This window comes from Haliotis rubra, unplaced genomic scaffold (assembly GCF_003918875.1).
Source record: "Haliotis rubra isolate DU_JTF1 unplaced genomic scaffold, ASM391887v1 Scf992, whole genome shotgun sequence".
NCBI classification, from domain to species: Eukaryota; Metazoa; Mollusca; class Gastropoda; order Lepetellida; family Haliotidae; genus Haliotis; species Haliotis rubra.
In genome coordinates, this window is record NW_025767737.1 from 100,549 (window position 1) to 118,100 (window position 17,552).

A 17,552-nucleotide genomic window follows, 5' to 3' on the forward strand; every position below is an offset into this window, starting at 1 on the left:
TGGTGGTGGTGTTGGTATGCCACTGCCACCCGTCAGCGATACGACCAGGGGCGATATGATGAAGCCCAATGCCGTCAGAATGCTGCACGCGGTTGATCTGCGAAGTTGTTTTGGAAGTTGTTTTGGTCATGCGCCAGCATAATCTCGCATGTTTACTTAATTGTGAACGAATTGGGCACCGTGTTTTCCGACCAGCGTTGACAGAGGGAGCGGTTTTCTTATGCGCATGTTCGTTAGATCGATCTTTGGATCGGCTATCAATCGCAGCATGCACTTGTTATCGATAACAAACTTGGAATAGTTTGGGTACAGTGGCTCGACGTAAGTTTTATCGCGTTTTTTAAATCGCCGTAATAATCGTTGATGGTTGAGGAGTTCATTGTAGCTTGCAAACGAGGTAAACGAGGTGTCTTCAACGTAATCCCCATCATCGAGCGCATTACCTCCCAAATCATCCATCGGAATATCATCCATTATATTAATTATATTAAACTTTTATATTTTACGTATATAACAATGTCACAATATGGAAGAAAGTTAGATCCTTTCCGAAGATTAAGAGAGCCTCTGGGCGCCAAAGCCGTGCATCAGTTGGTGACTATCACCAATAGTCCGAGCAAGATAGATCAAAACCAAACACTGTTGGTTCGATTTCCCAACCTGGGTGGGAATGACCTTATCATTCCCGGCATGGTTCGACTGGAGTTTAACATCACATTGACTTCTGACAACGACAAATGTGAACTCGTGCGGAATATCGTCCGTGCCATCGTCAAGAAAAACCACCATCAAAATGACCGGCAACGAGGTATTGAGTATAGACGGCAGCGATGTGTTTTACTGTTATATAGATCTACGGAAAAGCCAGGGTGAACGTAATAATGATGTGTATAAAGGGATCAGTAAATTGGCTCGGATGTGCATCGGGTACGCTTTCATGCAAGATCAGCTCAGCAAAATCTTGGCGGACGAAAAAGCCATCGTCGAAGCGTATGGGAACCGGTTTTGCGTGCTGCTCGACTGCCGTTTTACCAGGCCGCGTTAGGCGATCGGTTTGAATACCAACTTACGTTTATTCGTTTGGAATACAAACTCACGTTACGCCATCTCGCTGGAGTCGACATGGTAACAAGCCTGGAGCTGACAGGTTCGAAACCAGTACTCGGGAAAGCTGTCCATCCTGTACGACAGAATCCTGCGGTACCGGATGATTGTATGGGACAAGAGCGACAAGCTGTGGAACATCAACTTGAACGTGCCGGCGCGATCGATGAAAGGCATCTTGATCATTCCTGTGGAGGGTTACGAACCATTTCAAACAAACAGCAAAATGTATTTCAACCCCGAAATCATGAAAGTGGAAGTAACCATCGAGGACGTGCCCAACCAACTGTTCAGCTAAGGTATGAGGGCACACCAGCAGTGGGATTAGATGAAAAAGCTATCCAACGTGAAAGAACGCGTGCAGATTGGGGATTACCTGACCACCAAGTACGCGCTGTGGTTCGACATGCCATTCACGGACGACGACACGGACGACGATTGGTTGCACGGCAGCGGACACTGTGTCGACAACAGCAGAGAGGGGATAACCATCCAAATCACCAAAACGTCTCAATGAAGGATGAAGGATCTCTTGAAAGCTTATCACAACAATTTTAAAGGGGAGTCGACGCTGTTCATCCTGGACTACTGCAGCGCTAATAAAGAGATAACAAAACAGGGAAACATGCTGTCGTATTTAGCGTTTTCTGGTGGGCACGCAAAACACAGAAATTCAACTCAGTGGAACAGACGCGATGGGTGGCCTTATTTCACCAAGGGCAGGGAATCGTTCGAGGAATGATTGAGAGAAAACGACGTGATTCCTAGCAAACTAGAACGGGAACGAGTGAAAAAAACAGCTTGCCGAAAGGAAACACGTCAAACTCGTGTTGAAAGCCGACCAACCCGTGGCTTATCGAGTGTTTTAGCTTAGCAAATTCTAGGAAATGCTTAGTAAATTCTTGCAAATTCTAGCAAATGCTTACCAATTTCAAGCAAATTCTAGGAAATGCTTAGCAAATGAAAGTTTGTAGTTTTATATTAAATGTCGACTTGGAAATTCTCATCTTGTGTAACTTAACTTTCATCTCGCTATGTTTCACGTGCATTGGATATTATTTTATTAGAATTAAAAATCGTTTGTTACATTATAAAATGGATAGCAACGAACTGCTTGAACAAATGTTGGTGGCGGATGATAAAAGTGACGACAAGCGAGATAGACTGGTGGCGCTGGCAGTCGGCGGCAAAGCCAAACAATATTTTCGTGGGGACCACACTCCAAAAAGTAATAATAGTATACAAGATGGATGCTGCCCAGCAGGAAATGACCTCGACTCCAACACAGGAAGCAGATCTGTTCATCGGAGGAAATACCTACACAAGTCAACAAGAAGCAAAAATCCTAAAAGATGGTCCTGCCAGCAGGTAGACTCAAACACAAAGGTGGTTACATTAAGCAAGAAGAAAAAATCCTAAAAGAAGCAGGTGGTTTAGCTAAGCACCACGAAAAGAATGATACTCTGTGGATAGCTGCAGCAGCTGTTGCTGTGGTAACATTATTTATGTTATATAATAAACGAAAACCAACACGAAAACCCACACTGCAACCACAATTAGAGGTAAACCCGCATACTATGTTATAAAATAAATATATTTTTTATCAGACCTCTGTTACCAATTCCTACAGCAAATCAGCCATTTCGGACCACATCAAAGCAAGCCCCAATAATCAAATAGAGTGGTCTGACATCACCATTCTCTCTAACAAACAAGCAGACTTCACTAAACGCAAGCTCACCGAAGCCATCTACATCAAACGTCAAAAGCTCACCATCAACCGAGACCAAGGATACTTCATTCCATCCGCTTATGATGCACTCATCCACCAAGCCCAATCTACTGTATTAACTCTGCTGTATAAACATCTCATTATTATTTGTACATCACTGGCTTCCACGCCTGTCCTTTGTCTACTCACTGGTTTCATCAGCTTTCGGCTTAGCCAATTATGTTAATTATGTTGTTTTCTTTGTTACATTGTTACATCCAGTATATATACACTTTCCCCCTTCTGCATGCTCCATTATGCTTGACAACGGCTTTTTGGCTTGGTCGTCGTCGAGTGAGGACGTGTTTTTTAGAGCTCTGCTAATTGAATCCAAGCTGGGTATGTTATGACACAGAAAGGGCAAAAGAAACCTGTGAGGCAGAAGCGCAAGAAAAGCGATGGGAGCCCCAATAATTCTGTGAAGGTCCCCAAACAAGCAGACAGTAATTTTTCGATAGTCCCTATCGAGAAAATTCAAGAAATGGCGGTAAATCAAGGGTATGGAAATTCAAATCATGTACTTAATGCTTATAGTCATGTACCTGTGCTGTGCCGGTGATCTCCCCTGACTCAATGAGACCACAGTGGGCCACAGAGCTGTTCCACCGTATCGGTATGATGGACAATAAACTCCTCAAACTGGACTCCAAACAACGATATACCAGGACAAGAGGCTTGACGACATTGAGGTGAGACTCGAGAATCAGAGTAAGAAGTTCGAAGCTCTTGACAGAAAACTAGAAGCGTTTCAAAATGAGTCCGTATCTGTTGAGGTCAAGGAATTACATGAAAAGATCTTGGATATACAAGCAAGGTCTATGAGAGACAATCTAGTCTTCATAGGTATATCTGAATCCAAGAACGAGAACTGTGAGACAGAGCTAACGAAGTTCATCACTGAAAGCCTACATATAGAGAAACCCATTGAATTCGACTGAGTTCATGGACTCGGGGCACCGCGGAATGAGCAAGCGATGAAGGAGCGACCTCGACCAATTGTAGCAAAATTTCAACTGCTACAAGGACAGAGAGCTGACCAGACAAGCCGCCTTCGACAACTTGAAAGGTACAAAGTTCTATGTGAATGAACAATTTCCCAAAGAAATCGAAAACCGTAGGAAATCGTTGTACCCGGTGAGACGTGCTGCAAATGCTGCCGGAGATCGGGCAGTATTAATGGCGGACCGGCTCTTCATCAACGAAGAGTGCTACAGGCCAGGGAGAGCCATGAGGAGCTCCAGACATGAACTTATTAGAAGGAACCAGACACTGGAGGAACTATCCCACAGTGGCCGGCAACACCGTGGGAATACGACAACGCCATCGACAACATCACAGAAACGAGCTATGGATACCCATACGACAGCGGAGAGCATACTTCGAATCCTGGTAAGCTCCGGATCCTGTCTCTTAATGTATGTGGTTTACGCACTAGACTCTGAAACCCTGATTTCGTTCACCACATAAACCAATATGATGTCCTGTGCCTCACTGGAACAAAGCTCTGTGACTTTGATGATGTTGAAATCGAGAATTTTAATATATTCTCTAACAACATAGGAAATGCCGGAGTTAAACGTGCGTCTGGAGGAATTCTCATTGCCGTGAAAGACAGTATGCAACAACATGTGTCGTTTGAACAGGCGACAAATGAATATGTATCATGGTGCACAATTGAAAGCAAATTTCTCAAACTTGAGGAAGATTTCATTCTAGGCTGTGTGTATATACCACCAGAAGGAAGCAAGTTCTATAACAACGACGTGTTTACTGCATTGGAGTCTGATATCATTGACAGGTGTAGAAAAAGTAAACTTGTATGTGTTTCTGGTGACTTTAACTCGCGTACTAAAACACTAAATGACCATATAGAAATTGATGACTTCATTGCCGAGCACACGATGGATGTTGATTTAAGAATAGACACTTCCCGAGCCAGGGATATTCCTATGCAGCGAGTTTCATTGGACGGTACAGTAAACGCGCACGGGTACAAACTGTTAGAAGTTTGTAAGAACACGGGCGTCTGTATAGTTAAGGGTTGAGTTGGTTCAGACCGGGAGACAGGTAGCCTCACCTGTAAGAACGCTAGTGTTGTCGACTACTGTCTGTCGACAGCTGAATTATTTCCCATTATAGGCAACTTTGTAGTATCAAAGTATGATAAAACATTCTCTGACATTCACTGTGCCCTAAATCTAACGCTTAATGTGACCCCTACTACGACCAATCCAACCACAAGGCGGTCTACTGAACACCCGCACAGTGAAGGTTAACAAATGGGACAATGAAAAAAGTTCTCAATATATACATTGTATAGACTCTATATATGTTGAAAACCTGTGTGATGAAATCAACAATTTGACGAAGGATGATTTCCAAGAATCTATTGATAAATTTACCAACTCTATTTGCGACAAATTAACATCTGCTGCTAAATCCACTTTTGGTTGTAAACGCACGTTTTATAAAACAAAACCAAGGTTCAATTATAAATGTAAATCGGCCAAAAAACAATACTACAAAAGTATAAGGGCATTTGGGAAACAGCCTTCCAAAGCAAACCACGACCTTTTTATATCGGCTTGTAAAAAATACAACAAAACCCTCAAAATCTCTAGCGCGGCTTACAAAAAGCAGTGTGCCGACAAACTTCGATTGGCTAAAAAACAGACCCCAAGTCGTTCTGGGGTATCCTAAAATCTTTCTCAAAAAAACGTAAAAATAACAATATTGAGTTGGATAAACTTTTCAATCATTTTAAGTGCATGAATGAAGTGGATGTAGTTGATGATGTAACTCTTGACACGAGCGAGCTTGGTGATTGTGAAATGTTAGATAAACCTATTACTGAGAATGAAATTGCGTGTGCTGTGAAAGCCCTTAAACGACAAGGCTTGTGGGCTTGATTGTGTTTACAACGAATACATAAAATCTTCGCTTGGTGTAATGATGCCTGCATACGTAAATATTTTTAATTGTGTTTTAAACAATGGTGTTGTACCTGAAGCTTGGGTAACAGGTTATATAAGACCAATTTTCAAAGGCAAGGGGGACCCATCAAAATCCTGATAACTACAGGGGTATTACCATTGTAAGCTGCTTGGGCAAATTATTCACCTCAATTATTTCGGACAGGCTTCAAAATTACTCAGAGTCCATTCAGTTGATAAATAAATCGCAGGCAGGCTTCCGTAAATCCTTTTCAACTATAGATCACGTTTATGTTCTTAAATCACTCATCGACATATACAAAAAATCTTAACAAGAAATTATACTGCACCTTCATTGATTTTAGCAAAGCTTTTGGCAGTGTTTGGAGAAATTGGTTATGGATGAAATTGATCAAATCTGATGTAAGTAATAAATGTTTTATAGTTATTCATAATATGTATCAGCAAATCAAATCATGTGTTAAACTCAACAATGTCATGTCACCCCTATTCTCATGTAACACTGGTGTTAGACAGGGGGAGAATTTATCACCGTTTTCATTTGCGTTGTACATAAATGATTTTGAATCCTTCCTGTGTGAAAACAATGTACAAGGCCTTACTATTGTAAATAGCTTAATTAATGAACAACTTGGTATGTATATTAAGCTACTGGTTTTATTATTTTCGGATGATACTGTTCTACTAGCAGCAAACGCAGAAGATTTGCAGTTAACTTTGGATAGATTCTCAGAATACTGTGTTTTATGGAAACTTAAAGTTAACATTAACAAAACTTAAGATTATGATATTTTCAAAAGGATATGTTAGGAATAAGCATAAGTTTCTAATTTGTAATGATGAAATTGAGGTTGTTCGAGAATATCTATATTTGGGAATATTGTTTAATGCTAATGGTAAATTCACAAAGGCAATTAAGAGACTTTCGGAACAAACATCAAGAGCCCTGTTTTCCATCTTTAAATTATCCGAAAACTACAAATACCAATTGATTGTCAACTAAAACTTTTGGATCAATGCATCTTGCCAATCCTACTTTACAGTTCGGAAGTGTGGGGCTATGAAAATTCAATCATCTTGGAAAGAACGCACTTAAAGTTTTGTAAATTTATTCTTAAAGTAAAACAATCATCCCCAAATTTTATGGTATATGGTGAATTAGGCAGATATCCTATTGATGTTCTTATAAAAGTAAAAATCATCAGCTTCTGGTGTAAAGTTACAACTGAAACTAGTAAATTTCCCCACATTCTTCATAACATTATGAAATTGAGATCATCTCTCCAGAATGCTGATTTCGACCAACTAAAGCAGTCCAAAATATTCTTCAAAACGTCGGGCTCTCCTATATTTGGCAATCTCAAAAGTTCCCTAGCATCGACTGGTTGAAACATGATGTCAAAAATTCATTAATTGACCAGTTCAAACAATCATGGTATGCTGATGCCCAAAATTCATCTAAAGGAAAATATTATCATCTATATAAAACCTCACTTACTTTAGAACCTTATCGTCTAGATCTACCATCAAAATTTCGTATCTGGTTAACAAAATTAAGAACTTCTAATCATAGATTACCCATTGAAACGGGACGATGGTTTAATATTAATCTAGGAAACAGAACATGTACAATTTGTAAAAATAATATTATTTGTGACGAGTATCATGCTATTTTATCCTGTACACAGCTTAATGTTGAACGTAAGAAGATACTTCCCTCTTATTTCTGTAATAATCCACATATGGACAAATTTATCTTACTTATGAAATCAAACTATACCCCACTCCTATTGAAACTTTCACTTTTTGCTAAAACTGTGCTTAGACGCTTCTAAATCAAAATACCTACCCATATGATATTGTATTTAAACGACTGTATGTTCTCTATATCATTCTGTATGATTTTCGAGAATAAACAATTCTGTACAACGGTACAAGAATCTGTATCGAAACGTCGCACTCACTAACAAAAAGAAGTTGGTATCCATAAAGTTTGTTCTATAAAATATATTTTTGTTGTATATATAATGTCTAAAGGAAAAACATTCGTTAACGACGCATACCACGCCACCGTGGTCACCGGTCTAGCCGTAGGTCACGCTCGTTTAACAAAAATGGTTCTCAAGCAACCTACGATCAAGCTCGATTTCGATCTGCAGGGTATGGTCATGCTCATCATGAATTTGGGTATGGCGATGGCCACAAGGACGTTCTATATTTTAAAGTAATACAAACATATATAGAATGGCTGCGATCGCCATGATGGTCGGCGGGGCTTTAGTCAAAGCCATGGCATGTTCCGGGAGCAATTACCTTTTCTCGAATTTACGAGAGTCATTAACGATCAACTTGAGCGTGAAAACCGTGCCGTTCGAACGTTCAAGAACGTCGATGACGCCGCCAAAGAATACTACCTGCAGTTGATAACCGGTAAACAGCTAGAACCTCTCAATGATGAACCCACACTCTCTCAGTATTACGCGCCTTCCCCGGAACAAAACAATCGAGAACTGATCTTCGTCGCACTGGGTCTAGCAGCGACCGTGTTAATTGTGAAACAATTAGATTAAATATTCATATAAATATAACAAAGATGAGACCCACTCCGTATCGTTGTCAATATGTACTTATGGGGAAAACTGACTGGGGAATTGCAGGACTGAGGAGTACTGCTGTATACACATGAAGACTATCAGAAATGGTTTCCTGAACTACATGTGCTCTGTGTGTGGTATTGGAGTGAAATGTTATTACCGTTTCTGTAGAGCCCACGGGTCGAACGTGGTCCGAAACCAACTTATTTACCAGAAGACGAAAAGATTATTTGAACGAACGTAAGCGCCTCCTCAGAATGAAACGTTAGAAAGGCTTTATTTTTTTAACCTGGCAGATAAGGCTGACGGAGTTACCTCCCCTCCATAACCGGGGAGTCAATTAGAGATTGGGTTTGCAAGTAAGTATAACAATGACCGATCTACAGTTCGTGCGATCTACTAGAACCTCGAAAGATTATCTGAGCAGCCGGCGGATGAAAGTAGCCCAAATTACACCCGTCACCTATAATCACAAACCTATAATCACCAGCAAACTAGAAGAGGAACTGAACGACTTGGGACACTTCAAATTTCGATTCGTATTGAAAATAACGCGGACTGATTGGGCCTTGGGGGTTGTTTTCCCCACCACAGGTTGACGAAAAATCACCACTCAACCGGAGATAGATATGTATTTCAACACCTCATTACTAAACATACAAAAACACCAGGAACGTGTTGAGTACAGAAAGCATATCTAAGCATAGCTGACTACAACGCTGAAGTGGACCTATTATTGCCACCCCTCCACATGGTGAAAGTGAAAAAAAAACAAAAAACATTTTATGCGCGCTTCAATTGTTTTTACTCAGTAAATAAGGCTGGTAGAGTAACCTCCCTTCATAACCGGTGACCCAATCAGAGATTGGGTTTGCAACTTAGTATAACAATGTCTACTGTTCGAGAGCTTAAACTAATTGCACGAGAACCAGGTGTAGTTGGTTACTCCCGATTGAAGAAATCTCAGCTGTTGAAACTGTGAAACAACTCAAACTCCAAGCGAAAGAGCTGGGGCTGAAGGGTTATTCCCGCCTGAGGAAAGACGTGCTAGTCGAATGGCTGCATGAACCCGTACAACCTCTTCCCACTGTGAACAACTCAAACTAAAAGCGAAAGACCTGGCCCCGGGATCATGAAAGTCTGAACATTGCTTAGCACGAAATTTGTCTTAAGTTCGGTTGTTTTTGCTTAGCTAAGACTCGTGCTAAGACTGGATCATGAAACGGTCTTAGCAAAATCTTATGTGAGACTAAGCTTAAGTCTGTCACCATGGCAATGCTGGCAATTCTCAGAATGCTATCAGCATGTGAGGGGATTCTTTAGTGAAAGAAGACCACAAGGCACCTGCACGCACCTGTCCATCCACGTTAAATAACTAGATATCAACAAAAAGAACGTGTGTAATATTTTCGCGTATGTACGGTAACAGCGCAACCCTTTAGCAAACGGAGACGCGAAGATTCCGTTGTTTGTAAACACACAGCTCGTCTGCTTTAGCAAATATGGACGCAACAAGTAAAAGAAAAGTCAACTGGACAAAGGCAGAGGAGGTTATCCTAGTCGAGGAAGTGACTAAGAGGGAGGATCTTCTCTTCGATCGTTTGGACGGAAGCCAAAGGAGCACACTGAAAAAAAACCAAAGCCTAGGAAGAAATCGCCGCCCCATTAACTCGTAAGTAGCTGGACTAATATAGTTTCTAAAATACTCCCCAACCTCAATGTGATTTCGACACACGTGCACACAAAAACCTTCTAGTGTTTATTTGTCAAAGGATTATTGAAATATCAGTTTATTTTGAATTATCATTTAGGATAGAATTTGACCCAAGACGTACTATGTAAACAGTGACCATGCAGACAGTGACTGTTAATAATCCAACATGGCTTATCAAACATATCTACGTATCTCGTATACATATTGTCATATAACCTGCACATCCCAGAAATAACAGGCTAAGAGACCTTTGTTTGTTGCAGAAGGGGTCGATCTGGACTCAGAACTCTGAGTGAAATAAGGAAAAAGTATCAAAATATCCAACAGAAAGGTAAAATTTATATTCTGATACTTGAAATCAATTCCTTTACAGCATACATTTTTATTTAATTTCCATCTGACCAAAATCATTATGTAATATGAAACAGTAATATAATATATTACAAATAACTGATATGGAACTGTCTATATTAATATTGCAAGCTTCACATGACACAACTTCATATCAGAATATATAGTTTATTGTTCCAAAATGCAATTAATTTTACTGTTATTGATGACATCATGTTGAACATTCTCAGTTATGTACAATACGTGTGTATCATTCCAACATGTTATGATTTCATAATGTATTTACAAGAATGTATATTTTTTAGCCAAGGCAAAGAGAAGCTTGTATATGACACCCCCAACAGGTGGTGGACCAAGAGCCAATTCCCCATCTGTACCCGAGCAACTAGTGCTGTATAATTTGGAGGGGAGACCAAGTTTGTGTGGGGTGGATGGCGGGATTGACACAGAAGGTAAATTGATTTATACAAGTTGTTAAAAACATACAGATAAATATGTGAAAGGTTTGAAATGTAACATCATGAAAAGTAAATACCAATTGTTGCAGTTATTGAAAAACAGAAAAAATACCTTTTCACATAAAGTTTACTTTGGTTTGCATTTAGTGATTATGCAATTCCAATATAACACAACATCATGATGCTTGATCTGGACAATACCGGTTGCATTTGTTAATTTCTTTCCAGATGAAGATGGCAACGTGATCAGTAGAGATCATGCATACAAGCATAATATATTCTATTATATTAGCTTTAGGAAACAGTTTATATTGTAACTGACTGTGCAATTGTTGTCCACTGTGAAGAATTGAAACATTTGCATAAAATGTGCTAATGAATTTCAATTTCACATATACATATGTTCATTTTACATTTCTAATTATGATACACTTGGTGCTTGGAACATCTTTTACTCAATAACATGTAATGCTTACGTTCTATTTCTGTTCAATAGATTTGACATAATGATAGAGAAGTTCATGTTTGAAAGAATAAATAATGACTTTAGTAATTATTGTTTTCAGACTTCATGAATATCTCAGAAACTGCTGAAGCCCCACATGATGGAGCAACAACCATTGAAGTTGATCTGAACTCGGCTGATGATATGGCCTTCAGCATCACTGACATCCCTGATCTGGACCCAACTATGATTTCAAGTTCTTTTCTGGGGGGTGAACCAGCTGGACATGTGAAAGTGTCAACTGAAGAAGAAATACTAAAAGAGGAACTAGAGAAAATTAAGGACAACTGATAAGAGAACAAATTCGAGTATTTAGGCTGCAGCAAAAATTGACAATATTGCAGATACGAAATATTGACCCAACTTTCAGCTTAACAGAGTAATATTGCAACTTCAACTCTGAGTAATTAAATGTTCTATCTAATGTTTTATATAAATTAACAACTTTCTTCTGATTTTTTTTGACAGAATGATTAATTGAAATAGCTATGGGCAATATGGTCTCTGATACTGAAGCCATCATTTCCCTGAAGCTGCAGCTGTTGGTGATCTGTCAATTCATCTACATCATTGATTATAATATCTTGTTTCAAAATTCCTATATTATGTAATATTACAAATGAGATAACATATTTACAGGCTCTGGTTTGATTGATTCTCAATCCAGTAGACAGACAAGGGAAGCGTCTTTTTAAAATGCCAAAGGTCTGTTCAATGAGTACACGTGTCCTGCAGAGAGAATAATTATATCTCTCTTTATGCCTCAGATCGCCATTATTGTGGTAGGGAGTTATCAGGTAGCATCTACAGGGGTATCTAGAGTCCCCAAGCAGGAATCCACCATGAAGACCTGAAATACATATTCATATTCATTTATCTTTAACACTTTGCATAGTTATGACCTGATTAAACACTAAATACAGAAGCTAAGACTTATAACACAAAATTAGTATTTCAGCTGTGACAAGGAAATCTTTGCCAATGCTGATATTGTAAAGTTCTTGATAACAAATTCAACTTGGGTCACACAACATATTGTAATATTTGCTATAGCCTTCATTTTATACTAGTTCACGATACGGGATATGTGACACAAATGATAGAGTGAAAGACGCTCTGTATGCAGTTAAATACATCAGGGGGTTGCACTTATGAATTAAATACAAGTCTGTATCATCGATGTGTATATGTAAATCAAAATAGTTTTCTACAATGTTCAGGAACTTTATCACTCTACATTGACCTACATGTGACATTTAAGTTTTGTCACTATGTATTATCACCATATTTTCTGATATAAACAATAAATATATTTACTGACATGTTGCATTTTGGACCATCAGTTTAGCTGAAGTGAAATCAGTATATTTTAAATGTTATCGTCTGTATTGTTATAATCTGAGGACAGTACACTTGTTCTATAGGCATCTGGAATGACAGAAGAAATCTTGAAAACTTGAATACTTACCTTTTTCAAAATTATGACAGAGCTTACACTTCCTGAATATCCGTGCATCATGGCATGATCCGGGCCAGTTGGCCACACAGTTGGTGATTAGAAACTTGGGGTCACAAACCATCTGAAGAAAATGCATTCTGTATTTAGAATCCTATAAGGAGATTTGTTTTAGACAAATTTGATATATTTGAGGGGGAAAGGAACTGGAGTCTTGGAATTTGTTGAAATATTAGACAGGAATTTAATCTATTAACCAGAATATTTTTGATTAAAAAGCACCCATAACCATGTGGCACAACATCTTTTAACAATCTGGATTGCATAATTTTGTTTTTTTAAATATAATCAGGGACAATGTTCTTTATTCAGCTACACCCAAGCTCCTCCCCCTTTGGAATATGAAATGGTTGATCCTTGCTCCATATCACAATTTATTTACATAAAATTGATAAGGACATGCACATCACATGCATTCAATATCCCATATTTTATATGTATGTTAATAAACATAATTATCTTTCTTTGTCAACATCTGTTTTTTTATGTAATATTGGAGTTGGTGTAATTATTCTGAAACTGGATATGTAGTAGTATTCTTATATATATTTACAGGTGTATGAATTCAGTGTTTCTGGAAATTAATACATTTATTGAAAATCCAAATGGAACACAGTCATCAAATTATTATTTCAGTTACCTGAACATTAAGAGAGTGAAATCCCTTCAGCTTCGTTTACCTATGGATTCGCAATCCTTATATGTGTGCAATCGACACAGCCGAGCACTTTTGGAAATCCTGAATAAAGTAAAACAAACTTATACAGGCGATCCCAGACTACTGCTTGAATCTATGAAGCAGAGAAACGTATCGTAATGATTTTAGCACGAATACGGTATGTTCATTTATAGGTGGCATCAGTGTCGTGTGCTAATTTTAGATCAAAATGGCTGGCTCCGTTGACTCTGGAAAGCACTGTATGTATCCTTATCATGAATATGTTTATTCAGATTATCATGTTAATGCTCAAATGTGATTATTGGACGTATTACTTACCGGCAATAGCATGGAAAGCGCGTTTCACGTCAAGTGATCTTTGGCCTGTCGGAAAAGCGATGAATCGGGTTGAGAGTCTGCAGAGTGAATCTGTCACTCTTCGGACACACCTGCCGGCTGTGGCCTTGTTGACAGAGAACGACTGGGCCACTAATAGGTGAAAAGCACCACTTGCAACGAACTGAAGGAATATCAGTACTTGAATGATGGTTGGGAGACTGTGAGAACGCTGGTTGGGATGTGCAAGTTCATGGCTGATTACATCAACAATGAAAAAAATGGTAGAACGAAGAAATCTGTATCTTTCAAAGAGTGATCGTCGCTATACATGTCTATAGGGTTGAAACGATCCCGAAAAGTCCTCTGAATATGTAGTCTATTTCTCGAATCCTACGAACGGGGCGAATCACTTCAGCCATCTTTACTGCTACAAACATTGTCTTAAGTCTACTCAGGGGCAGTCTTAGGACTTAAGATCAAATTTGGTCTTAGACTTAGATTTTCTCAAAGATCGAGCTTCGTGATCCCCGATTTAAGACTAAATTTAGTCTTAAGTCCAAATTTTAAGACTTAAGACAAAATATGGACTTAAGACACTTTCATGATCCCTGGGCCTGGGCCTGGTGTGTTATTCCCGTATGAGGAAACCCGAGCTCGTTGAACTGTTGCATCAACACAGAGTCGTCGATCTACAGTTCGTGCGCACTGAACACGCTATAGGTAATTATCTGAGAGGCTGGCGGATGAATGTAGACAAACCTATATATATCGACGACGTCAAACCTCTGATCGCTGACAAAGTCAATGAGGAACTGAACGACCCGGGAAGCCGCAAATTTCAAATTACGGTGAAAATGTCGCTTGATAAACAGCAGACGGACGGTGCCGTTGAGTACGTTCAGCCTTACTTCAGAGGTAAACAAGAAATTGCGACTCAACCCGAGATGATAGACGCGTCCATCGACACCTCGTTGCAAAAAATACGAGAATACCTGGAAGGCTACACGCACAGGGGTTCCGGGTGGGTCGTGGACAGAATCGATAAGGTCTATCTAGACGTAGCTAACTACATACCGTTCAAAGGCGGATCGTACCTGGGCTTGCCCCTTACTACAAGAAAAAACAAGCCACGGTCAACATCAAAAGCAGAGGTAATATTTGTTTGAGGTTAGCGATCAGATCCGCATTGTTTCCGGCTAGCGTTAATTCGAATAGACATTCGAGCTATCCCAAAGACGACGGAAGCAACTGGGACGGTATAGGCGAACCCACCCCCATATTTCAGATCACCAAAATCGAAAAACAGAACTATACTATTTCTATGAAAATATATTAGACCCACGACTGTTGTAAATCTATTTTAAAATTTAGAAGTTACGAACGTCACTACTTATACGAAAATATATTAGACCCACGACTGTAGTAGTTATACAGGGGCGCGTACGGCCTCGATTCCACTCTGAGGATTATTTATGGTTAAATAAGCTCCCTCGATGTTTAAAAAATGTTGTCTTTGGTTAGCGATCTTGTTGTGGATGTGGTTTACCATCAATTAAAGAAATGACATATAATGACAGATTACACTCCGTAGTGACAATGCCGCTGGAAGGAAGACCATCCCCGATGTTTTAAACGGTGTGGCAGGGAAGATCTGACTTCATAAATATCTCGTGCAATCTTTCGGATCAGTGGTGGTAAGTTGTCCTGTGCATGGAGCCCGGGCCACAAATCACAGGGCGCGGAGAGTTCGCACATGGGTAACGGTGTTCGGCAGCTTGTCTCCTGACAGTTTCGAGGAGAAATGGGTACCCGGTGGGATAACTGATGTAATCATTAACCTCTAGCGCTTCACAGGCAACTTGGGTTATCGGGGGGAATAATAATCACATTGTTTGGGCGCGTCTTGCATGCATTGAGCATGGAGAACTGAGCATGATGAATGATGAAAAATGGACTATTAAAGACTATCGAGAAAAAAATTCAAGTGAACTATTAAGACTCTGTCGCCGCAAATAGCTTTACTCCCTCACTCATTCACTCACTCACTCACTCACTCACTCATGGGATCACTCACTCATGGGATAACTCACTCACTCACTTCATGGGATCACTCACTCACTCATGGGATCACTCACTCACTAAGACTTTATCTCAATTACGAAGTCATGTTCAGACATACCAGAAAACATGACGACAGGTTGATGCATGTATCTAACAATATGCTAATATTTAATCTTTAATCGCCTTCTTGCACAAATGTAGTGGCTGTGGGCTACTTTGTTCATCCTGCACAACAGGGATTTCACGTCTATATGTCAGCAACGAACACTAAAGTAAGGGCTGACGAGCACGTAGAAAACGCCAACCGTCTTGTGCACTTTGTCTGTAGCGCTCATTTACCTCAAGATATCCGATATTCAAACAATATGTAGTTATCACAATATGTGTTGATGAACAAGGCAAACTATCATTGATTTCTTTATTACTAATTACTCACTCCTGACGCATGCCTGCTCCGCCTTGTGGTATCTGAGACCAGGGGTGCACATGCACTTTCCGTTGAAGCATACAGAACCATTGATGCAGCACTGGTTTTTATCACCACATGGCTGATACATCCCAACAGGTTCTGTAACATATAATGAATACATGGAAATTGTGCACCTTCGGTCACGGAGGAACAATTCATACGTGTCTTCTCAATAATCCCTGTTTAACAATCAGTCAATCTGTACAATAATTGGGCTAATTAATCAGGCAATGTACACCATGACTGAGTGAACCAGGCAATGTACACAACGACTGAGTGAACCAGGCAATGTACATATTGACTGAGTGAACCAGGCAATGTACACAATGGCTGAGTGAACCAGGCAATGTACACCATGACTGAGTGAACCACGCAATGTACATATTGACAGAGTGAACCAGGCAATGTACACATTGACTGAGTGAACCAGGCAATGTACACATTGACTAAGTGAACCAGGCAATGTACACATTGACTGAGTGAACCAGGCAATGTACACATTGACTGAGTGAACCAGGCAATGTACACAATGGCTGAGTGAACCAGGCAATGTACATATTGACTGAGTGAACCAGGCAATGTACTCCATCACTGAGTGAACCAGGCAATGTACACAACGACTGAGTGAACCAGGCAATGTACACCATGACTGAGTGAACCAGGCAATGTACACCATGACTGAGTGAACCAGGCAATGTACACCATGACTGAGTGAACCAGGCAATGCACACATTGACTGAGTGAACCAGGGAATAACATAATGACTGAGTGAACGAGGCAATGTACACCATGACTGAGTGAACCAGGCAATGTATATATTGACTGAGTGAACCAGGCAATGTATATATTGACTGAGTGAACCAGGCAATGTACACAATGGCTGAGTGAACCAGGCAATCTAGAGAATGGCTGAGTGAACCAGGCAATCTACACATTGACTGAGCGAACCAGGCAATGCACACATTGACTGAGTGAACCAGGGAATAACATAATGACTGAGTGAACGAGGCAATGTACACATTGACTGAGTGAACCAGGCAATGTACACATTGACTGAG

At 39.9% G+C, this 17,552-nt stretch overlaps 1 protein-coding gene and 1 pseudogene across 1 annotated transcript; one reads left to right on the plus strand and one right to left on the minus strand.

Annotated features, from left to right (window-relative positions):
• The first annotated feature begins 10,523 nt into the window (after nucleotides 1-10,523).
• On the plus strand, nucleotides 10,524-11,742 carry LOC124265757. The gene is made up of 2 exons (XM_046700576.1): nucleotides 10,524-10,940; nucleotides 11,513-11,742. The coding sequence occupies exons 1-2, from the start codon at nucleotides 10,817-10,819 to the stop codon at nucleotides 11,740-11,742; spliced, it is 354 nt and encodes a 117-aa protein (XP_046556532.1). The 5' UTR covers nucleotides 10,524-10,816.
• A 182-nt stretch (nucleotides 11,743-11,924) lies between these two features.
• The window catches only part of LOC124265758, a 29,878-nt pseudogene continuing 24,250 nt past the window's right edge, over nucleotides 11,925-17,552 (minus strand).